The 26,193-nt window shown below is 33.2% G+C and overlaps 1 protein-coding gene across 2 annotated transcripts; it reads left to right on the plus strand.

Moving 5' to 3' along the window:
• Positions 1-17,004: 17,004 nt before the first annotated feature.
• Positions 17,005-20,248, plus strand: LOC124830871 (TPD1 protein homolog 1-like). Of its 2 annotated transcripts, XM_088106315.1 has the most exons (5): positions 17,005-17,362; positions 17,975-18,026; positions 18,143-18,271; positions 18,363-18,473; positions 19,263-20,248. In XM_088106315.1, the coding sequence occupies exons 2-5, from the start codon at positions 18,023-18,025 to the stop codon at positions 19,604-19,606; spliced, it is 588 nt and encodes a 195-aa protein (XP_087962441.1). In that variant the 5' UTR covers positions 17,005-17,362; positions 17,975-18,022; the 3' UTR covers positions 19,607-20,248. The 2 variants fall into 2 exon arrangements, with proteins under 2 accessions (XP_087962441.1, XP_047160685.1); XM_047304729.2 differs by lacking the exon at positions 17,975-18,026 and having other exon boundaries at positions 17,008-17,362; positions 18,067-18,271.
• The last annotated feature ends 5,945 nt before the right edge of the window (positions 20,249-26,193 follow it).

A 26,193-nucleotide genomic window follows, 5' to 3' on the forward strand; every position in this document is an offset into this window, starting at 1 on the left:
TAGGATGATTATTGGTTATCAATTTATATGTGATGAATCTGGAATTTTGTTCTGTCCAAACCACTTAGAAAATCAATAATCTTAAGTGATAATCGATTATCATAGGGTATTTTGTGTAAATGTGAACGTTTCGAAATAATTGATTATCACTTATGATAATCAATTATCCTAGAGTATTTTTACTGAAAAACTGCGTTTTGACGAAGAATGAACGTGGACTAAGCTTGAGTAGGTGTGAAATGTGATGATAATCAGAGAAGGAGATTAGTGGTTATGTTTAGAGTCAGTTTTGATTTGTGGTTGAAATTGAAGCATGAATGAGTGTTGAGATGTACTTGAGTTTGTGGTTGATGACCATAAGAGTGAAAGATAAGTCTATTAGGTGTACCTAGTAAATCCTGGTTCTATCTACTGATAGGTACTTCCTTTTATCTTGGGTGCATGGGAATGGTTGTTCGGGTATTAAACCTTCCTTGTGTAGGGATGATAATGTTTTCCTCATCTTTGTGTAGTAGGATTACATGTTCCTTAGCTGGACTGCGAGACTGCTCGAGCATATCTATATGGAAAGCTACAGTAGGAGCGGCTACAAGCGGGTAAGGTAAGGTACAAGAGTGAGACTGACTCTTTCCACTATGGTGTTCATGGTACGATGATGCTCATGGTGTTGTTCATGACTGGGATAATCATGATGATGGTGTATCTATGATGATGATCATGATATTGGAGATGTTTAATGAATATAGTAAGTAGTTAGCATAGGTGCTAATGAGTGGATAGATGTAGGGACTATGTGTGAGATGTAAGAGATGACAAGGAATCCAGGATCGAGGATCGATAATTGAGTAATTCATTGTGATTAAGTTGTCATGTTAGAGGATTAGGAATCTTATTGTTATTACTATTGGGTATGAGGTGGTTGTTTATGGTTGATATATATACAGTGTGTTTATATCTTATTATTATTATTGTTGTTCTCTGGTAGCTTACCCTATATGTATTGATGTTTGTGTGTTATGAATGAAGTTATCGGTGATGATCGTATAATGTGTTATACACAAGCAGATGATGTTGCAAATGGTGCTGAGGCATGATAGATTTGAGAGATGACGGGGAATAGACTTGGGATTTTTAATGAAATTTATTTTGTTAAATTTAAGACAGTTTAGTTGGAGTTATTTCAATTCATTCGTTATTTCCATTTTTTGAATAATGTAATTGGACAAGTCTTTTGGAACTCATATACTTCGAATAAATTATGCATGTTTATATGTTATGGTTTTGAAAAAATATGTTTTCGTGCTAGGATAGAAAGTTAAAATTACGGTTTTTGAATAACCTGTGACACCCTACAAATCGGGACATTACTATTATCTTTAATTTTCTTGAACCTGTGTCTACGTAATATGTAGCCAAGGTTCGAACACACGTCAACATAAAAGTAAAAGAATTAAAATATATATTATACACATAACAAGAATTGAACACATGACCACCAACCTATAATCAAGATCTCAAACCAATTTTGCTACAATTCAGTTATGTAATACTATCTTCTCTTATTTTAATTAATGATGTCAATGCCACCATCTTTCTAGATATTTATTTTTCCTTAGTCTTACAGTTTTCATTTTGGTAATATAACTTCAACAAATTGGATGGGTTGGCAAGCTAGTTTTAACAGCACTATACATTATGTTTTATATCACAACACAGGGTCTAACTACATTGTATTCAATTCAAACCACATGGCCTACTACTAGTTATACAACAACTGTTACCTAGAGTTGTTCAAAGATTTTTTGTAAGGCACTTATATGCCAACTTTAGGAAGAGATTCCGTGGTAAAATTTTGAAGCGTCTAATATGGAGGGCAACCACAACAGCCCATAATCACGGGAGAAGAAGATGAGAAAAACAAAAGAGGTAAATAAGGAGGTTTTTAAGCACTTGATAGTTATTTCCCCAAGGTTTGTATTTGCAACTTAAGCACAACTTATGTTGTCATAAATGTTTATATTCCTTAACCTCTTATGTAATACATCACTTATTGCTTGAAATAGATATTGGTCAAGATCAAGGTTCACCACCATAGCTTAATTTGATATGTTGGTTAACAACATGTTTGATGGCTTCAACAATGTGCTACTTCAAACCAGGACTAAGCCCATCATTACCATGTTAAAGGACATCTGTGTTTACATGATTAATAGATGGGCAATAAATAGGTTAAAATACAATCATTTTAGGATCCATTTGTCCCATAATCATGACAGATGATCATATAACTCGTTTTGTTATAAGGGAGTAAATGTTTCAAAGATAATGGTGGAGATGCATAAAGTAAGGAGACGTGTTGGGAAAACTTTTGTGTGTCTGTTGAATGTTTTGGAAACATGTTTTGTTAAGTTGTGACATCCGAACATCTTTTTAAATTTGAGTTAGAATAAAGATGTTTTAGTTTGGTTTTAACATTATTTATGTTGATCAAATAATTTTTTTTTAAGTTCATTGTTTTGTGGTGGTATCAAAGGTTATATTTCTCTAAGTTAATATATGTTTTACAAATTACAAGTGGCATCCTCAAAGGGGTGTCAGAGGTTAGCTTGAGATGAAGGTCAAGTCGAGTCGTTCTGGACGAAAGGTTGAGCCGAGTTGATTAGACCGATGGTCGAGCCAAGTCGGTCGGGCAAATCATCAAGTCGGGTCAGTCCAAGATAATGGTCGAGTAGAGTCGGTCCAAATAGAAGGTCGAGTCAATTCAACTCGGACTGAAGGTTGATAGAGTTGGTCTAGTCAGTCCAAGACGAAGGTTGAGCCAAGTTGGTCTAGGCAGAAGAACAAGTGAAGTTAGTCTAGACGAAAGATCAAGCCAATTGGTTAGACCGATGGTCGAGATAAGTTGGCCTGGTTAGTTCGAAATAAATGTCGAGTTGAGTCGATTGGGCGAAAAGTCGAGCCAAGTCGGCCTAGACCAATAATTGAGCCCAGTTAGTTGTGCCAATGGTCGAGTTGAGTCGACCAAACTGATAGTCGAGTCAGGTGAACCTAGGTAGACGGTCGAACTGGGTTAACTCGGACTGAAGGTTAAGCCTAGTCGACTAGGTTAAAAGTCATGCTAAGTTGGCCTAGGTCGAAAGTTGACTTGATTTAGCTCGAACCATAGGACAAGCTGAGACAACTCGTGCTGAAATTCTAACCAAGTTAGCTTGAAATGAAAGTTGAAATTAATTCATCCCAGTTGAAGGTTTAAAAAAGTCTGTATGAACTAAAGGTCGGACCTAATTGGTGCTAATCAAATCTTCTAGAGTCAACCTAGATTGAAAGTCAAAATGAGTCATGTTGGATTAAATGTCAGCTAACTCACTTCGCACTCAAGGACAGAAATGAATTTGTCGAAAATTAAATTATTTTATTCAAACAAAAAAATTGAAATTTAAAATATTTTAATCTATTTAAGAAATAAACAAAATCAATTATAAATAATTTAAATATTATATATTTTTGTTTATTAGAGTTGTCAAAAAATATCTAAAGGTAAGACTTGATATGAAATTTAAGGTATTGAAATATTGGCGGTGACCGTGATGATTAAAGGCACCATTTTGTTTTCGTCCCATTGTAAGTTCATTACAAAAAGAAAGAACGCATATGAACATTGTGCCATAATGAAATGTAATCAAGTGATAATAATTGTAAAATGTAAAGATACTTTTTATTCCGGCAACGATGATAACTTACCAAATAAAAAAATTACACGAAGTTCACCTCACTTGTTATCTTTCACAAGATGCCTTAATGCATTTAAATTTACCTACGTGATTTTTTTTCTCAGTTGTTTTAAAACTAAATAAAAATAAAAAATAGATAATATGAATAAATTTTATAAGATAACTTTTTTCTATATTATGTTGTGCACAAGAATCAATGAAGTTAATAACACCAATATTTTAAACTTAAAAATGAATATAATTATCTTATAATATAGGATAGTGTTTTAAATTGATCCCTATGCATATTAATCATGAGACAATTAAAAGTTAATTAGCTTTTAATGATAAAATTTAACTAACTTTATAGATATATGATTATTAAATACAATATGATCTACAATTAAATAATTTATTCTTAGAATTTTATGACCAAATAGATTTTTAGAAAGAGTTCACTATTCTAATATATATATATATATATATATATATATATATATATATATATATATATATATATATATATATATGTGTGTGTGTGTGTGTGTATTTTATCTTGAATTACAATTTTTCTTTTGGGAATTATTTTCAATAATGCTAAAAATTTTCACGTGGAATTACTTATGATTAGTTCAAGAATTCTCCTTAATATTAATTTATTTTCATCTAATCTTCATTTTAAAATAAAACAAAAATATATATCTAACATTAATATATTTTCTCCTACAGTGTTGAACATGATCTTTAACCAAATAAATTACATTATTTTCTTATTTTAAAAAAATATCATATCAATCATCAGATCCTTCAACCAAATACCATCCTCAACCACTTCTACCAACATTATATACTACACTTCTATGGTCAAGAAGACTATTATAGATTAGAGAATAACTTTTCAACTAACCAATGACTTGGCAATGGTGAACATATTTATTAGTTATTAACAATATAAAATCTAACACTGTAGCATAATTAAAATTGAAGAACCAAGTCAAAGCACATTGTCAATCACCTTTAAAGATGATTCCAATGTCCTTTGTTCTTTTTAGATATTTGAAGATTTGCTTGTGAATGTTTCTTCTTAAGGTTATTCACATATATTCATGAAATTGGCTGCTTGAGTAATGTTTGATATGTACTCATCATCACAAGCTTTAGACTTCCTACTATAGTAGCATAGTGAATACAACCCAAGTATTCCTTTTGTAAATCAATTTCAATATAATTAATTACACTTTAAAAATGCATAATTATTATAAATGTGTACATTGTTGATTTGAGTTTTTACTAGATTAAAGATTATAATTGATAGTCAAAGCACAACTATTATTTCTAATTAGATTATTTCTAATTAGGAGCGTAAGAGTCCAAATGTCACAATTTGATTGTGGTTTGATCCACTTAACATCCCTTCGGAATGCTATTAAAAAACTTTAAAAAAATTGTGCATATATTAAACATTTATTTTTTTCTTATCATAAAATAAAACATTAAACATTGATTTATTTCATCAAATAAATATTTCGCTCAGTAAAATTTATTCCAATAATAAGAAAACATTTAAGAATAGTCACTAATTAGCATTTATCCAAAATACATTTGAACCACCATTTATAACATTATCTTCTCACGGATAACAAAAGTCATATGATCATCATCACAGATGAAAACTACAACCACAAACATACCATGGTGAGCCAACTTAACAGAAAACATAATAATTAAAATTTTAGATATATAATATCAACACGTCATAACACTCCGCATTCAATCTTTCGTTAATTAATAAATAGCACATAATCAAATAACAATTATTTTCGTATCATTAGGAACAATGAATCCACACATAGACTCGACCCAAGAGGTTCACTAGTGTAGAAATAACATTTAACGTTATGTGTTTAATGTCTAACGAAAAGAAATCCAACGTAAAAAATAACCAATGACGGTTTTGTAAATAAAACGTCATTATAGAAGTCGGTTAAATGGGTCCCCGACGTCAAATAAAATATAGTACACAACAATCACTTCCCCTCACTCTTCTAGAGAGCTTCATCGGGCAAGTACAAGGTGCCACTTTCCACCACTCTTCCAAAGAACTTCACCAAACAAGTACACAATGCCATTTCCTGCCATTTTTCTAGAGAGCTTCATCAGACAAGCATATAGTGTCACTTCCTATCACTTTTCTAGAGAGATATACCAAGTAAGTACACAATGTCCATTCCCACCACTCTTCTGAAGAGTTTCATCGGCCAAGTACATGGTGCCATTTCTCACCACTCTCTTAGTTAGTTTAATCGGGCAAGTTCACCTCCAGTACAACTACGTCAAGTCCACTACTTCCCACTATTGTCTTAAAAACCACATTTGGAGTCCTCAAAGTGAGCTCCAAGAGCCCCCTCACCTCTAAGTTAGACACATGATTCTCATTCGCCTCATCACATCACATATGCAAGCATCATGTTCACAATAACACATATTCTATTTCATATTACAAACAACCACAAAACTTAAACTCACATCATATCCCCCAACTAACATTCTAATATGATCCATGATCATATTTTCACTCAAAACATGTTATTAAACCAACAATGCAAGCACACATCATCACACATAAATGGTCTCATGCAAGGCATAGGCTCATACAAGCCACATGATATATTTAGGTGAGGATGGGTCTAAAATAGCTCGTCCAAGGTAAAATACAACTCGACCAAGGTCTATAACATATTGGTCGAGGTATACAGCTCAGTCAGGGTTGGATACAACTTGGCTAAGGTCAGATACAGCTCAACCAAGGTCTACAACATCTCAACCAAGGTTTGATAAAGCTCGGCCAAGGTATGATACATCTCAATCAAGGTTTGAAACATCTTGGCCAATGTCTGAAACATCTCAATCAAGGTTTGAAACATCTTGACCAAAGTCTGATACATCTCTTCCAGGGTTTGAAACATCTCAATGTGGTATAATACATTTTGGTCAATGTTTGAAACATCTTTGTCGAGGTTTGATACATCTCAAATGAGGTCTGGTACATCTTGTGTAGGGATTGTTTAGCTTCAACAAAAGTAATTCACTCCTTTAACATTGTATATATAAGTTCTAATAAAGCCTCTTATTACCTTATCATGTAACGATAATGAAATTGAAACAACATCATGCCCCATGAAGTAGCATTGATAAAAAAAACTGAAACTATAATTTAGCAAAACCACGTCATCTTTATCCCAAGCAAAAACACCAAGACTTAATAATCAATAGTTTTACATCCAAAGCATAAAAGAAACCTTTGCATACACTCATCCATAAAAGAAAAATCATCAATCTCGAAGCAAAATAAATCATCAACCTTAAAATGCTTAATTCACTTCCACAACACCAAACATGACGGCCAATAACTTACCCGCTTTCCCCCATACTAATATATTATAATACAATTGCCATTGTACATTTAGTATAACAAAATCAGAACAAAAAATATCCAACGACTTAAACTTTATATATATTTTTGTATACATCAATGTTGCATACCCATTCTAATTCAAATAATTTTTTCTATAAACCCTTATCAAAATCACAATACAACACATACTGAGATAAAAGAAAAATATCTGTTAGATCCCCTTACCTTGATTGACGCTACCTTGCTTCTTTCTTTATGATCACAACATAGTTCCTCCTCCCTTTTAATTAAAAGCCTAGATGTCAACCTTGATCAGAAGAACAGGATGCACCCACTAGCTTTCTTTCTTATTGTGTAGAGTTTTTGTCTTAACCAAATTTAATAAAGAAGCACGTCTAACCCAAGCCTGTCTAGGTTTGTCCCCTAAGCCTCTATAAATGCACGCTACCTTAGAGCATTCCATGTGTCATCCCTATATTCTATTCTCTGCGTGGCTAATCAAATTAGGATTCCAAAAATGTTTTAAAAAATATTCCATAAAATACTTTTCATAAATCTCTTCACTAAAACTTGAACCCATGACCTTTATATGATTCCAAACTACTAACGTTTGAATTACAACATTTTTTTATCTTGCTTATCAATTTTATATGATTTAATGATATTCTTCAAGTTCCTACCCACAAATAAGGAAATAATAATAAATCAAAATATCATGTGTAAGACTTGAACCTAAGATCTCACCCTTAAACACAAGGATTCTAACCAAACAAGTTATCCCAACCTTTTAACACAATAATAATAATTTAAATACATATTTATTATCTTTTTTCTCTCCTGCAAATATTTTTATTCAGTCTTACAACCCACCTAACCTTTGCCACAAGATAATTGATAGACCTACAACAATATCCCCCTCAACAACCTTAACATCTTTCATCGTCTTGACACCATTTAGATACAACGCCACTAACACAAAAGAGCTTGTTCTAGGTTAATACTTTTTTGATATTTCATCTCCAAAATATTCTTAGTTATGCCCATATCCTTCATTTCATATATGATATATGTAACCTACATGAAAAAAAAAAGTTAGGCAAACATATAATTTTCCACTTTCTTTTGATAAACCACATGGATCATAAAAATTTCATTTTTACCCTTGAGAGACAATGAACTAATTAAATCTCTCACACCACTTGCAAGGAGATTATTTCATACTATACAATGACCGCTTTAATTTGCACCTAAATTCTTCCTTAACAATGACATTAAAACCTCTTGACTTACGCATTATAATGTCTTCCTACAATTAGCTTTGTAGGAAGGTCATCATTATATCTAATGTTTTAGCTCCATATCCATTATTGCTAATAGAAAAAGTAAGCCCCTAATGAATGTTGTTTGACTACTAGAGTATCTCATTATAATCCATTCATTCCTTCTAGTATATCCCTTCGCTACCAACTAAGCCTTGGACCTATATATTTTTGTTGTAAATGATTTGTCACACATTCTACAATCAAACTCTTGAAAACCTAATTAGAATAAAAATATGTTTCTAACTTCAAGTGACTTTACTACCTCTCGACCCTCTTTCTTTTCTGAAATTCATCTCTCTCATAAGTTGCAACTACCCAATAATCAGTTTCAACAAATAATTATTTTTGTGAAATGTAATTGGTTTCAACAACTCCACCTACTTAACTACAACAAATGTATAGGTCAAACTACCATCAAACTCATATTTTTCCTTTTGTTACTATTGCTTTTGAGACCTTCAATCAAGGGTTTCATAGTTTAACAATTGTTGATGCACTAGACAGTCATATGAATTATATATAGATGTCTTAGGTTTATTAGACGATTATATATTGAATACCACAAGATTTTACTTTAGAATATACCTTAAAAGAAAATCATGAATAATTATTTTGCAGAACGTATGAAATTTAAAGACTACAAGAAAATACCTTCAAGAAAATAGTATGAATGATATAATGCATTGCCCCAGTCAAAATCCATGAGATAAATAAGGTAGTGTTTGCCACTTGTGACCTAACTCATAATATAAGAATCAATAATTCTAGGAATTTGAAAGAACCTTGTGTTATTCAACTCCATTAGATAAGCTTGTACATAGAATCACTAACTTAACCCACAAGATAAGAAACCCTAAAAAAAAGAACATGCTCTGTTAAGATACAATCGTCTAGAGAATATATCATCTAAGAAACTCGGGTTTTGAAGTTTAACAATAAGCAGTCAACAAAGTATTGATGAGCATGAAAAGTTGTTTAAAAGAAATAGTTGTTGATATGGGGAGCTATGTGAAAGCTAAACCCACACATATCTCATATGTGTTTTTGATGATGACAACAATAGAAATGTTCTAATAGTTTCTTGCACACATTAAGCAAAGCTGACGTTTATATATTTGATTGTGCTTGAACTATATGTTATGCATATTTATTGTGTTTATATCTGTGATATGTGATTATATATGTGATATGCATATTCATTGGTTAGATTGATAAAACTCTATGCACATTGCATATCTGTATGAATTAATCGATTATAGTGATTATGTAATCTATTAGATTCATTAGATATCAACATTTGTTTAACAGTGGAAAACTGCCAGTTTTCACCGATTACATTATATAGATAATCGATTAAAACTCATGCATTTGCATATAATTGATTTTTGAGTGCACTGATGAGTTTTTGTTTGAAAAAGTTTTCAAATTTGTTTAACTGTTGTACTTAAACGATTACACTATTTTCTTAATTGGTTAAAATGTTCATTGGTTGAAAATTGTTTTCTTGATAAGTCATAACTACCTTAACGGACATATTTTTGAATACTATGACTTGCATTAATTGCTTAATTGATTACATGATATGCTTAATATGTTAAATGCGTTAAATGTAATTTTGTTACAGGAGTGTTAATTGCTTAACCAATTACATTAATAACGTAATCGATTAGTTTGCGTTAGAGTTGTTAATTTTATAAATTGACACACTGCTCTCTGCATTAAACAACTTTTGGATATTATCTTTCAAATCTGACAAAGTTTGTTGAGTATTAAATTGCTGGAGCGTTCATTCTCCAAGAATCAATAATCATTTCATTTGGAAGAAATCAAAGCAAGGATTCTTGAAGAAGTTGTTGTGCTTTCAATAGTTTGATCAATCTGCACTAAGGTGCTCTATTGGAAGATCAGTTTCGTTATAATCATCTGTGATTGGTGTTGCCTTGTTGCCGCTCGCCAAGAAGAGAACGATGGAGTTCTGGTTACTTTGAGAGGGGTATCTCAAAGGGGTTTTTGCAAAAAGAGGATTGTTCTTTTTGTGTGTTTGACAATAATAGATTTGGAGTTAGAGAGGAGGATACATATATTGAGAGGGTGTCTCTGTATTGCTTGTTGTAAAACTCAATCTATATAGTACATTTGCTTTCAATCTTAGGTTGATTGAAAGGGACTGGATGTAGGCATTGAGACTGAACCAATATAAAACTTAATGTGGTTCTTTCTATCCTTTATCTCTTTCATTTCATTACATTCTTTATTTGCTTGCATTTCAAGAAAGGCTCAAAGATTTCCAAAGGTTTTTAAAAGATCAATTTTTATAATAAAAAACCAATTCACCTCTTTCTCTCTCTTGGTTGGGAAACAAGGCCAATCCTTTTCTATAATAGCGTCTAAAGAAGAAATACTTTGTAATGTTTGAAGCTAAGCTTATGTATAACGTTTTCTACACTAAGTTCTTTAATGAATTATAAAATTATAAACAACGTCTAAGAAAAGAAAGTGTCTTTCTTCTGAAATCATCTAATAGACTTTATGACTATATAAAGAAAGTCTATCTCACTAATACTAAAAAGAAATTGTTATTCATTACAAGTGTTATCTCAAGCAAAATATTTTAAAGAAAACATCGTCTAATGAATGACTGCTAAACTTTATAGCCTTTGAAGAAGAATATAATATTGATATCATCTGATGATCATTCATCTTGTGTGTTTTACCAAACGGTGCATTTATGAATGACATGACAAATGGTAAGATCACTTGAACACGCAATATAGTCTAACGCTTATCAACGTTCAAAACATTTAATGCATGTACAGTAAAGTGCTTCAATGCTTGTATACTTTATTCTTGATATTTGTGCAGATCACTAAACCAGAAAGATATGATTAGAATCATTACACCGCAAGAAAAAGATGTGAGAGAAAAGAACATTCTGGGAATGTTTTCCTTGAAGCCTTCTGCTTTGTCACATCGTATAAGCTCAATTTTCTTAAGGTTATGATAAATCTCTGACCCCTACAAAGAAGACTAAGTTTAACTTCCTACCTAAAGGCTACCTACTCTCCTGAAGTAAACTTCCATGTCTAACGGTCATATATAAAGAAAATATATATATAGACGAAATCTTGAAGAGGAGACAAGATGATAACACAAGAAGATTAAGATGAAAAGAATATAATAGTGTTTATATCCTCTTTTTGAGAGTTATCATCTTTGTCTTCACTCTTAACACTGGTTATGTTGTAAATTCTAAAGAGAATTAAAACATTTGTCTAAACATGTTGTCTAGGTTTAAGACTAGAAGTGGTTAGAATACTTGAGACTAGAAGTAGTTATAATACTTAGGCTTAATTACCTACTTAGTCCCCATGTTAGGAGGTAATTTTCTGTTTAGTACCCAGTTTTAAAAATGTAGACATTTGGTACCTATGTTTTGAAATTTGTATCAATTCAATCCTATCCAGTTAACGGCGTTATAATTGATGCGAGAAATTAAGGACGTTAATGATAGCCTGGGTGGAATAGCTATCAAATGTTTGAATGCATCTTCATTAACGTCCTTAATTTCTCGCATCAATTATAACGCCGTTAACTGGATAGGATTGAATTGATACAAATTTCAAAACATAGGTACCAAATGTCTACATTTTTAAAACTGGGTACTAAACAGAAAATTACCTCCTAACATGGGGACTAAGTAGGTAATTAAGCCTAATACTTATAAATTAGGAGTGGTTAAACTCAGATTAGTCGTTTTGACTAGGTGAACCAGAAGTGACAAGAATACTTATTGTAAACCTAAAGAAGTAAAACTCGTGTAATCTTGGAAAAGATTAGTGAAACCCTTTAAGAATTCTTAAGGGGGAATTGGGTGTAGCTTAGGTTTAAGTGAATCAGTATAAAAGTTATGCTTGTTACTTTCCCTTTTTAAACGTTTTCACAAAATCCTTTTTGAAATATCTTCGTCTAAACTCATAATTTATTTGTTAATCTTTTGAAAACACATTACATCAAAACGCCACCAATTATAAGCTAAAAAGTGACACAAAGGATAACAAATTATGACAACCCTTCAAGCTCCACTAAGGATAAGCTAAATGAATGAATAAAAAAACAACTTATGATATGCCCACCTTAGGAAATAATTCTATAAATTAATTTATGTTATGAACCATATTTTCTAAAAAAGTATATAAGTTCTCCTTATATGAAGAATGTGGTTGATGAATCAATATTTAACCTATTCACTTAACTTCTTGTACTAGATTTAATTAGGGAATTGCACTTAAATGTCCAATATTTCCTCAGTTTTGATTTGGGCTTAATTTGGCCAATAATTTTTATTTTAATTAATTTGAATTATCTGAGATTAATTATTTCCATTATTAATTGTAGGGAAATTTTTGGAATCATATTTTGGGACAGCAAGAGTGCTACCACATCATTTGCTTTTGGCCACATTAGCATTTAGATTTATTTTGGTTGTAATTTTGTTTTTCCTTTATTGTTTGGACTAGATTTGTATTTTTGGACAGACTTAGTACTATTGGGCCCATTTTTGGTCATTTTTTTGTAGAAGCCCATTTGAAGGGGCTGACTTATTACCTAGGGTTTAGTGCCTAAAGGGGGTAGACTCTCTCATTCCATAACATTCTTCACATTTAACGTTTTAGGTGGCTGGAACAAGAGAGGTGCTCTCCCATGAGGTTTTGTTTTTGGTTTTGTTAGTATGTATTGAACTAGTTTCCCATTTCCATTGCAATTCCATTTATGTTTTGCTTCCATTATGGTAGGGCAAACTGATTAAATGTGTGCATTATGAAAACTGTATTTATTCTTCGCTTAGTAGGCTAATCACTGTTCGATTAGGGTGAAAGGAGCATATAATTATTGGCAATCAGGGATTGGAATCATTGCAGGGGAGCCAATAACCAACCTGTCCTTAATTAGTGTTTTAATTCGTGTCTTTATTCGTAATTCTGCTCACACAACCCCCCACTACGTGTTCAATCTAATGACTGAACCAATAATTGGTCCTTGAGAGACGACCTAGGAGTCACTTCCTAGTATATATTGTACTTTAATTGCATATTAATTTGATTCGGGTATGACCTCGATCAGTGGTGTAAAGGGATTAACCAAATACTTCACTTTCTTAATTGTATATCTAAACAAAACATAAAACTAAGATCAAGACTAAAACTAGAGATAACTTAGCAAATTCCTATTAAGCTCAAAATACAAATTAAATTAGTATATTTTTATCCGTTTGTAGTATTACATCATCCTCATCTCCTCTTCTTCTTTTTTAATTTTTTAAATTTTTTTTTAAAATTTAACTAAAGTTCTTGTATGAAAACATCAAGAAAATATTTCCATAATTCAATAGTCTTAAATTCTTCAATTTAAGATGACCTAATGTTTTTAAAATGCCTATTACTCACTAATTCTTGTTAATTCTCATCAACATGCGAATAAATTGTTTTATTATGTATCATTATTGCACCATTTATCATTTGTCAGGTTAATCACTTATTTATTGAACCTTAATGAATAAGGTCGTCTTGTGATCCTTTCTTTCATATTCTTTTTTATGTGATTCATCTCATTTTTTTTCTTATTATTATTGTTTGTTGTTTAATATTTTTTCTTAACCTACTATTTGTTATATAATAATTGATCTAAGTTTTCCTTTCCCATCTTTGTTATTTTTCGAGCACTACTTCATTCTTGTAAGTTTCACAATAGTTTTGGACTAATTTAAAAATATGCTACCTTGTGTATGCTAGCATAGGCCCATGTTTTAGGCCCACTTACTTATGGCTTCTAAAGTTAGCTTTCATTGCCACTAGAATACGTCCTATTGATCTCGTTGAGTATTCAAAATCAAGACTAAATCATATGGCTAAGTTGAAAGGTATAAAGCTAGACTTGTTGTTAAAGGATATACCCAAGAGTATGACATGGATTCTAAGGAAAAATTTTCTCTTATGGCAAAGATGACTACTGTTCATACCTTGATCATTGTTGCTTATATTTTTCAATAGAAGATTTTTCAAATGGATGTGAAGAATTCCTTTTTGAATAGGAATCTACATGAAGAAGTTTGCATGACTCCAACAACAGGTGTCTCTCACAAATTTAGTGAAGTTTGTACACTTCGTAAGGCCCTTTATGGTCTTAAACAAACACCTCGTGCTTGGTTTGAGAATTTTTCTATAGTTATTGTTTCTCTTAGTTTTGTTTCTAGTCATCAGGATTCTTCTTTATTTGTCACAAAAACCAATGTACAATGTATTTTGCGGTCCTTATATGTTGATGATATATGATTATTACTGGTCATGATTTTTGATCGAATTAGATCTTTAAAAACTACATTATCCTATCGTTTTGCTATGAAAGATTTGGGTGTATTATGTTACTCCCTAGGCATTAAGGTTGCTTCTTCTTCCAAAGGTTATCTTATGTCTCAGTCCAAGTATATTGCTTACCTATTTGAATGTGCTCAGCTTATTGAGAACAAGGTTGTTGATTCTCCTCTTGAGACAAGTGCATGATATTCCCCCATCAAATGATATTTCTTTGATTGATTCTATTTTATATCGAGCTATTGTTGGGACTCTAGTTTATCGTACTGTGACTCGTCTAGACATTGCACATGTTGCTCATGTTGTTAGTCAATTTGTTTAATCTCTAAGAATGGTTCATTGAGTTGTTCTTTGTATTCTCAAGTATCTACAAGACAATAAGTTTTAGTGTCTTTTGCGTCCTTTTATGTCGTCTTTATACTGTGCCTATTGTGATGCATATTGGAATGGTGATTCTAATGATCGAAAATCCACTATCAAATGATGTATTTTTCTTGGTGATTCACTTATATCATGGAAGAGTAAGAAACTAGATGTTACATCCCTATCATCCATAGAAATTGAGTATCGCACCATAGCTTCAACTACTTGTGAGATTATTTGCCACGTTGATTACTTGTAAATATAAGTGTTTATTTGAAAGATCCTACACCTCTGTATGGTAACAATAAAAGTACTATTCATATTATTCACAACTCTAATTTTCATAAGCAAACCAAACATATTGAAACATGTTATTTTACTCGTCATCATCTTCAACTTGACACTATATCTTTACTGTTTTTTCCTTTGTCTCTACATATTGCAGATATATGTTTACCAAAGCACACTTTGTTTTACGTTTTCATTTTTTATTTGACAAACTCTCGATATATTTAGTCGTAACCATGTAAGTTTTTAGACCTATTTACTTGTGACTTCTAGGATTAACGTATTATATAACGAATCTTTTACAACTCCTTTTAGACAATTAATAATACACAATCTCCTTCTTCATATATTTCTTTGTTTTCTACTTTGTAAAGTCCCGTTTTTATATTTCATAGGTTGAAAGTGTTCTTCACATCAAACTTCTCGGTCTTGAAAGTAAAACCCATCATCCTGTATCACTTGACATTTTGTGAAAAAAAGAGTTGAAGTGGCTATTGCCATTTTGTTATGCATAGAATACCAAATTAAGCTCAAGAACAAAAAAGGACGGTCTAATGTAATTATGAATTACCATTAAATAAAGACAATATGACAACGAATGAATTACTAATCTAAATGTGATCAAGATCCTCGTTGTATTATATTGTATTATGCAAGATAATGCATTAAATTGCATCGCTTCAAGATACATATAAATCATCGTTACATGGGTTATAAGTTGTTTAAAAGTTACTTAGAACCAAAACATAAATCTAACTAACATATACATAATCAATGGACACGAAATAATGTACTCGTAGAGTCATAGACAGAGACGTCCCTACCTTCATAAAGAATTTGGCACACTAGGATCTATAATTCAAGTAATAAAAAGTACATTCGAAAATATAATGTTATGAAGGAATTAGTGAGAATGTGGTCCAGTCCATTGCGATCACGTTCGCCACCCCGTATACCATTTATGCATGTACGTGCACACAAACAGAATGTGTCCGCTTGCGTACGTAAAAAATCAAGACTCTTGGATTGACCAGAACTCGGATAATCAACCTCATTTCTGGTTGGACCACTCTCCTCTCAAATTTCCAGCAATATTCTACTTCTTTCTTCTCTCACCATAAAATAATTATAATATAACCTAAAATAACACTTCACAATATTTATTTTTCACCTTCAATTCTACATTTTCCAAAAGAGAACCATATAGTAAATGTATTAGAAATAGCATAGGAACACACATACATGATTTTTTCCTCAAGAAGGAATATAACTTAGCAAGGCGACGTGATTCCCAAAACAGAATGAATGGACGTTCCACGGCAGCGAAATTTGTCTCGCTGTACCATAAAATGTATGTGGCCCTTCATACACACCCATCATTACTACATCGATCCAAATATGTAAATTATTATTTTGAATGAAGCTTAATATTTTAATTAAGGTGAAAGGGTGAAAACTGTAGGATTTGCCACATGGTATGATTGGTGCATGAGATGGAAGAAACACCTGAGATGGAAGAAATGCGGTGAAGGAATGATTAAGGAGGAGAATAAGAAGCGTGTTAATCATATCCCATGGGCAGGGTTAATTAACAGCCCCACGTGCGATGACTCTAACCCCTAACCATGGTTGATTAAATTCAAACCAAATGCAAACAAATCATTGTAAAAAGACCTTATTGTTTATTTTAATATAAAAAAAAAAAAAAGGCACAGTGAGATGTAGAACGTATACATAACCACGCCTTGGTGCGGGTGTGAAGAAGAATAAGCAAAACCCCCGACAGAGAAAAAGGAAATCCCCACCGTCCCAGCATCGACGCTTCCATTTGCAACACCAACAAAAAAGAAAAGCGACCAAAACCTACCGAGTAGCAGCACTGTAACAGTATGTGTGGTAAGTACTCTCCCTCTCTCTTGTTTGTGTGGTGTGTAAGGCGTGAGGTATGAGTCTGGCATATATAGGGAAAGACCTAATGGGATGACAGTGTTATCTCATTAATGCGCTTCACCTTTTTTTGACGATTCTCCTTTACGCGTCGCAGTTTGTCACTTCTGATCCTCTCTGCCACCTTGGTCGCTTCAAAACCCTACCCCCACCCCCACCTCTTTCCCTTTTTCCACCTCTCCGCCTTCTCCTCTCCACCACGCACCACGGTTCCTCTCTCTCTCTCTCTCTCTCTTTCTCTCTCTCTTTATCACTGTTCTTTTCCTTAAAACGTAACCGACACATATACCAGAGAAGAACAGAATTGCATGGAGCAATCAATGTCCTTTTGCCCCAATCTCATCGCCATTTCTAAACCAACTAACCGTGTGCGTGTGTTGCTGCTAGCTACTTTACCCTTCTCATACTAGCTAGCTGGATTATTTCATCCAATTGAAGATAATAAGAAAAGGAAACACCCGATGCTTGTTTTTCTCTTTTTAGGTTTCACACTCTCTTCGTAGTTCTAGTAGTAGTCCCGTGACACTGACTTTCTTTCTCTTTCTCTCTCGTCTTTTCCAGAATCGACGGCTATTCCTGCTTCGTTGACTCCTTTCTTCACATGATGTGATGTGTATATATGACCCTTCCCTTTCTGCTCTTCTCTTCTGCAGATCTGTGATTTCTCTGTAAAAAAGAAGCTTATTCTCTTTTCCTCTCCCTCTTCTCTTCCATGCCGTGACTACTCAGTACTCACTTCCAACCACCGAACGCCTCGCCGTGCTCGTTCTTTCATGGAACAGCATTCGGTTCAACGAATCGTCGTCGTTTGTGTAACCGTCTCCTTGTTCTCCCTCTCACTCCTTGCCGTTTCAACAGGTGCGTGTTGTTCACTCTCAATCTCAATATTCTTATGTGAATTATTATTGTTCGTAGTTTCTTAAATTACCGTTTTTAATCGCGTTTGTAGGTTTTGCTGGTGGGAGGACACTTTCGGGAACCATGGTCTCCCTGTCATCGCGTCGTGTAGAGGAAGGGAACAGGAAGCTCCATAGCTCGCATCGCAAACTTCTTACTAGCGGTAAGTGCTTTTTTTTTCTTTTTAAATCGTGTTTTGACTAGTTTAGATGTTTCTTTTCATGGGAGAAGAACGAGCTTGTCTTCTTCTTTTGAGGTTGCCCTTTTTGTCTTGTTTTCTTTAGATACATGCCTAGGCGTTGTTTCTTTGTATGTTTTCGCTGAAAACGAAATGGCTGCTAAAAGATTGTGTGATCTAATAATCTAAAGCCCATATAACTACAGAATTCACCCATTTAATTACAGCGGCACTTCTATTTTGAGCACCAAAGGATTTTTCTTTTATCAATATATGCCTGTGTTTTTTTATTTGGTTGAAGAGGAAGTGAAGTGTAGAAAAGACAAGGGCGTATGGTTCTTTACATATTTTTTTTTATCATTGTATTTTCCCTTTAATTTAATAAGGACGAAAGTTTGGAATTTTTCTTTGACCTTTTTATTTTTTAAACTCCACTAGGGTTGAAATAATTCCGGGCTAGCTAGCTCTAGCCTTTCGAATAATTGGCTTTTCGCCCCGGTTGAACTTGAAAGTTGCTTTTTAGCTTTTGGGTATTGGTTTGGAATGATTCAAATTTTTTATAAACCAGAATAATAACAGTATTTTGTCGCGGAGTGGCTTCCTGCGCACATGTCTTTTTGCTGGTCTTGATGTTAGTCTTTGGTGTACCATGTAACACAGAAGACTGTCATTTTGTTTGCCAAATAATAAAAATAATATTTGCAACTGTTTAGTTAATTTGATAGAGGGAATTTGATTTGGTTCTGAAAAGAAAAGATTCGGGGTTTTGTGCAGGGAATGGAAAGATGGAACCGAACCGAATATGGGGTGAGAAATGCAGCAAGTCTGATATAGTGATAAACCAGGGCCCTACGGCCCCACTCCCAAGTGGCATTCCCACATACACGGTGGAGATCATGAACATGTGCGTGAGTGGATGCGACATCTCTGGCATTCACCTGAGGTGCGGCTGGTTCAGCTCTGCACGCCTCATCAACCCCAAGGTCTTTAAGCGCCTCCGTTACAACGATTGCCTCGTCAATGATGGCAGACCTTTGATCAACGGTGCCACCATTTCATTCCAATATGCCAACACCTTTCTCTACCCTCTTTCCGTTTCCTCTGTCATCTGTGTCTGATCATCATCATGATCATAACAACAATCCTCTCTCTTGTCCCACAACTTCATTCTTTTCACCTGTACATACAGATTTTAGATACGTATCTGCGGACAACACCTTGTGCACGTGATGGGTCTTTCCAATGTGATGCTTACGATTTTTTGATAGAAAGGAAAATAGGCTAGGAGTGAGGTTTTTTTAGCTTTGTTTTTGTGGTTTTGGGCATGGTTGCATGATGAGGTGATGATATACTTTAAGTCGTTTTCCCCGTTTGTGTGCATTCATTAATGGAACTGTACAAGAATCAGGTCATAGCAGTGGCTAAAAGTCATTGCATATATTGCAATATTCAAGCAAAGCAGATCTTTTTCAATTGTAGACATTATGTTTTGGAGGGGGGGAGTGGAAGGAAGGAAGTAGAAGGACTGGTCCCCCTTCTTTTTACTTCAATCTGTGCTATGCCCGGGGTTGTGGAATTGGATTACGAGGGACGGATGTATAATGTGTGATTGTGACCTCTCCTCAGGATGTCCGTGATTCGTCATTATGTCAACGACCCAAATTTGGTTCCTCTTCCTAACCGGGAACATTCATTTCGTCCTGATGACGCCAAACATAATGCTCAATAAGTCGCATCGTACCTTCTTATTTACACTTCAATTATGCCTCTACATTTTTTTTATAAATAAATAAAATGAGTGTGCAGTTAAAAGTCCTGCATCGACAAAGGAATATAACTATGTAGTTGCCATGTTACAGAGGAATTAGTCTCACGTATATAGAAAGTTGTTATGGAACAGGGTTCTTCAATTATAAAGGAGTTTTTGGAAGAATATAACATACGTTCGTGTTGGGTATTAAACTATGATTCATGTATAGTAGATTTTTCGATACCTAAAGTCATTTGAGAATAGTAAAAGTAAGAGTACTGAAATGTTACATTATGCGTTTTTGGGATATGTGCTTTTATATATGCTTGTTTTATTCTCGGTGAATGTTAACAAAAAAATTATTACGGGTGCTGAATGTCAAGGAAACTAATTTTGGTCGATAACTAGTTGATGGAGATTCTTCTAATTCTTTTATCGGAGGAGATTTAGTTGCGGAAGTTATTAGGTTTTCTAGGAGAGAGAAGGGTAAGGTCAATTCTCAATGAAGAAAACACATAGTAGTCAAAAGGAAGAGAGATTGTCCTGAAGAGACCTACGAAGAAGTTGATATCCCGCTTTGCATGATAGCTCAACTTATTTGATATTGACTTTTTTATTAATGGTGGAGAGTCCTATTCAGAGCCTTCTTGGCCGGCCATGGAGAAAAGAGAAAGGAGGGAAATTTAAATTATGAATTTCCTATAGATTAGGTATGTGGAGTGGGTCAAATATTACTTGTTCATTCATGTTTTTTACATTTGAATGTGTTCAAAATGTTACGTGCATGCGGCTCTTCCCTAGCTAAAGCTAGCTTACGGTTTCGCTAGGACTTGAATGAGTCCAATTAAAATCTTAGCTATGCTAGATCAAATGTAGATTTTACAAAATAGATTGAATCTAAAATCCATATTCATTTTAATTTGATTATATTGATTTTGATTTGTCCAATCTAATTTAAATTGGATTAAATTTATACTAAATTTACTTATCAATGATTTTGATTTGTCCAATCTAATTTAAATTAGATTAAATTTATATTAAATTTACTTATCAATTATATTAAATGTGATGTAAGATTGATTTAGAATCGTGCAGCGAAATATCGCGTTTAAATAAAGTCAAGTTAATTGATTTTTTAACAAAAATTGTACGTTTAAAAATTTTACCTTTTTAAAGTTTGACTTTTCAATAAAAAAATATTCCTTGAATATAATAGTAGATAAATAAATAGCGTTGAAAAAAAAAAATTATACTCATTTAGATCAAAACATCATTCAATGGTTAATATCTCAAGAGAGGGATTAACCAATCATTAAAATAAACTCGAACTTATAATCAAATCAGTAGTTTAAAATTTAGAAAACACATATCTTGAAGACACAAAAGATAAAAAAACACCTTCTTTGAATCACACAAAAAATGAACCACCTCCTTTGAGTCACACAAAGGATGAAAAATGTTTCCTAGCAACAGTAGGAGCATTCAATCATTCAAGAACACACTTAGTGAAAGTTATCGCTCTACCTACATTAGGTTTTTCAAAGCCTCTTTTCACAAACACAGAGTTTCTCTATGTGTCACAACTTTAAACCTTTAAATGAAAAGTTATTTTTGAAATTAGGTTTAGCAAAAATATATAGACTCTTTATTTTAAAATTTAGGCCATGAAACTAAAGAGTCAAGTTACAACTATAGTTGATAGTCGATTATTTCAATAGATAATCGATTATCACAAAAACTTTTCTAAAATCATTTTCTCGATGTGATAGTCGATTACTGGAAGTCAATAATCGATTATCACAAAGTCTTTTCCAAAAATATTTTCTCGATCTGATAATCAAGTACCTGAAGTGAATAATCCATTATCATTGAGTCTTTTCTAAAACTTTGAATTCATTTTGAAAATCGATTATTACTCGTGTTAATTGATTATCATAGAATATTTTTGAAAAATTAAAAGCTTTTCTAAGTGATCTTTATGCAAGGCTACTTTGTGATTCTCTAAACTAAGTGTTACACAAAATTTGTTTACTATATGACTTATTACAAAAGCTTAATTCCATACATACTAAAATATAAGTCTTCCAATATCTTTTACATTGACTTCTTGGACTTTCTTTTATCATCATCAAAATTTCCTAATCTTCATCATCTTCTCTTTTTCCAACAATGTGGGATCAACTCAACACACCTTAACGTCATCCGAAACCAATGTAGGCCTGATGTATTAGTCAAACACAATCAAACTTGATTTGGATGAACCTAGTCCATTTTGTCTTCATCCCACCAAAGATTAACTCAACCTAGATCGGCCAGACATAGCTTGATCTGGTGATAGGAGGCTCCTTCGAAGCTATATGACTCAAGCCAAGTTGAAGACTCCGAGAGTGATCTAGGTGTGTGGAAGCTATGGAAACTGTAATGTATTGCTCGTTTTTAGTTAACTTATGGTGATGGTGTGGTGTTTGGGTGATCTCAAGAGAGGTTAGGCCTACTCTTAAGGAATGGTGGTTATAAGTAACCTATAAGAGCTGCTTTAAAATTGGTGACCTAAATTGAGTAGTATGACACAAATTTGGCAGCATGACTTTATTTAAATTCAAATGTGCATTTACACGAGGAAAGACACCTCTATTTTTAAGCTTAGGTAACTCTAAAGGTGTCTTCAAATTGTAGAAGAAAAACCTTAATACTCTAATTTGGAGACCAAGAAAAACTTCTCTTATTTAGAAGCATGAGACATGACCACTACTAAGGAGAATCATGATATGAAATAACATGCATAGATAAAAAGGAAACTAAGACTAAACAGGAAAAATCAGAAATGGATTGAAAGGACTAAGCGGAAGAGAGAAAAGGAAAGGACAACTTATGGATTGGAAGATGACATGCCACTTGGAAGGATCCAAGATAAGTGCAAGAGGACCGCCACTTGCTTTTACCATAAGATTAAAACCAAAATTGAACTAAGAGATAAATAATATCTCAAAGAAGAAATGTAAAATGCACATCACTCTTGTTTCATTTATGAAAAGGTGTGTGTTATAAAGGAGGCTACACTAGTGTAGTAAAGGGAAATGAAAGTGGCTATTTTTGCCTAAACGCAGCGGTTCTTGAATCGAGACATATACAGGCGAGGAAAAAAGTCTATCACTTTTTTTCTCGATTAAGAACCGAGGCAAAAAGGTGTGATCTTTTGCCTTGGTTTTATTGCAACCAAAGCACTAGAAGCATGTTCTTTTTTATTTATTTTTTCGCCAGAGTTTTCGCCTCCGGTGTTGGATAGCCGAGGCAGTAGAGGAGGGTTTTTTGCCTCGATTATGGTGGAACCGAGGTAGTAGAGGTTTTTTTTGTAAGCCTTTCTGGTTCGGCTGTGGCTAGAATCGATGCCATAGGGGTCTTTCTACCTCGGTTTTGGTCACAACCAAGGCGTATTCTACTATTTTGTTTTAAGAACAACTCTGTTTCTGCAACATTTTCAACTGCAAAAACAGACCTACATGTATTCAACTTTACAAAATAGTCTAGAACAATCTAGAAACATATATTTTCAATAAAAAATATATTAAAACATAAATCATATCAATGTACATAGAATTATATGTTGGCTGGTACCAGACAGAGTGTAACGCAGCAGAATAAAACTGAAGTAGCAGAAAGCGTGTTTGGTCACCCTTTTTAAAATAAATTGGTCCGTTTTTAGAAAATCAATTTTCTTTCAGAAAATTTATCGAACAGTTGATATGCGTAAAAGATAAAGAGTGTAGGGAATAGAAAATCACACGAGTAATTTTTATACTGGTTCGATTCAAGAGAATCTACATCCAGTCGTTGATCACTATAAAAAGTGATTAACAATTCCACTAAAAAGATGTTTCACAGATTACAACAAATAGTGAATAAAGCAGATAAATAAACCTTCCTTCGACGAACGAACCGGAAGAAGAACACTCTGCCAACTCGAAGAGAACCGCTCCGACTATCGACAAACAAAACGCGAGCTTCTCCTATTCACGAGACCAGGCAGAGCACCTTGCTAACTCGAAGAGAGCTTGCTCCGACTATCGACACACGACACTCGAGCCTCTCCTGTTCACGAGACCAAGCAAGGGAACTTGAACTATAGCTTCTGAGAACTTCCTCTCACAAACAGTATTCTGCAATAGCTTCTTTTCAACAAATTCTTAAGTGATCTTCACAGAAACCCAATATATAGCTAGCTGTTCTGAATATCTAAGGTTAAGTCTCAACTGCCATGAATAATCGATTATTCAAGTTCGTTACAGGTTTTCAAAAATGTGATAATCGATTATATGAGGTGATAATCGATTATTCCTGGATGACTTGTGATAATCGATTATTGTCATTCCATAATCGATTATGGCAGTTAAAAATGCAAGTTTTACAAAGTTTACAAGACTTTCCTACTATATTTAATTTCTACAAATTGCTTTTAAATCATTCTAATATCTTCTTCAACTAAAACTTCTTGCAGCATCATGCATCATCAAAACAATTTTCTTCAAGATTTACCAATACTCCTTATTGGTAACATTATAATCATAAATTAACTTAGAAGCATAAATCAAACCAATGTACAAAGTTAACCTAATCATAAATATGCTAATATACAACTTACTATATACTAACATCTACATACTATATTATAGAGTTCAATTACATATTTTGCAAGTGTCTTCCTTGTGGATTTAAGAGACTTGTCTGAAATTGAAGTAGTAGAATTGAATCTCTGCATAAGACACAATAATTTCAATTAGTGTATATGAATTCTAAACTATAGAAAAAAAAATTCAATAAAAACAAATATTATCATTTCTCATCCACTTGTAACATGGGCACGAATTGTGGTCATCATCCAATACATGATGTAGTAATCACACTCATATGACTCCTTTTGTTTATTACACTACAATATATCATCACAATTATAAAATGTTAAGGAACATCATTGGAATGGTACAAAATGTAACAAATTATGGACTAAAAGACCAAATCTTAAGGAAAAACCATGCAAGCTTTTTAGCTTTAGTAGTTGATCTCCCAAACAACATCATATGTGCTGCAAGGGAATTATTAAAAAAATGGCATTAAAATACATTTATATAAGGAAGAAAGTCCAAACTTTGCGATTCTTACCAATCTACTACTTGTCTGAGAGGGTACACTAGTGCAAAAACAGCGTATAACGTTACGCGTTCAACGTCCAACCACTGAATAACCAATGTTAAAAATGACTGGTGACATTTTTGTAAATAAATGCAATTGTAGAACGTCCAAGCCTCATTCAATTCGACGTTCTATGATGGTAATTATTTAAACCAGTGTGTCATTCTCTTTCTTCTTTCTTTTAAACCACCAATAGTACGTCGAATCCTGTAGGGGTTCGACGTAATATTTGTCGGTCAGAAGCCAAAGAGTCACCCTTTTTAATTCTTTTTTCTTTTTTCTTTTAAACAACAAATAATACGTCAAATTCTGTAAGGGCTTCGACGTATTATTTTTCAGCCAGAAGCTAAAAAGTAACTCCTTTTTAATTCTTTTTTTATTTTTTCTTTTAAACCACATATAATAAGTCGAATTTTGTAGGAGCTTCGATGTATTATTTGTCAGCCAAAAGTTTCCCCTTTTTAATTTGAGCGGGAGATTGAAAATTCATTCACTTTATCTTAGCGAGCGAGACCCTCTTCTCTTCTCAAACTTTTCTCGAACGAAGTTTGACGACCATCACATGTAATCTTTCTTTCATTTGATACAAATGCATGTTAATTAACTACTTTATGTATAATTTTCGTTTGTTTTGACCGATTATTTTTGTGTTCTTGTCCTTTATAGGCGCATTCTGCTTTCTCTCTCACTGGTGGAAACACTTTATTCCGACGAATCCACCTTTTGAAGGTTAATTTTCGTTTTCATTTTCGTTTAGAAGAACTTATT

The sequence above is a fragment of the Vigna umbellata genome, chromosome 2 (genome assembly GCF_029865625.1).
Source record: "Vigna umbellata cultivar VRB3 chromosome 2, Vumbellata_1.0, whole genome shotgun sequence".
In the NCBI taxonomy this organism is placed as follows: domain Eukaryota; kingdom Viridiplantae; phylum Streptophyta; class Magnoliopsida; order Fabales; family Fabaceae; genus Vigna; species Vigna umbellata.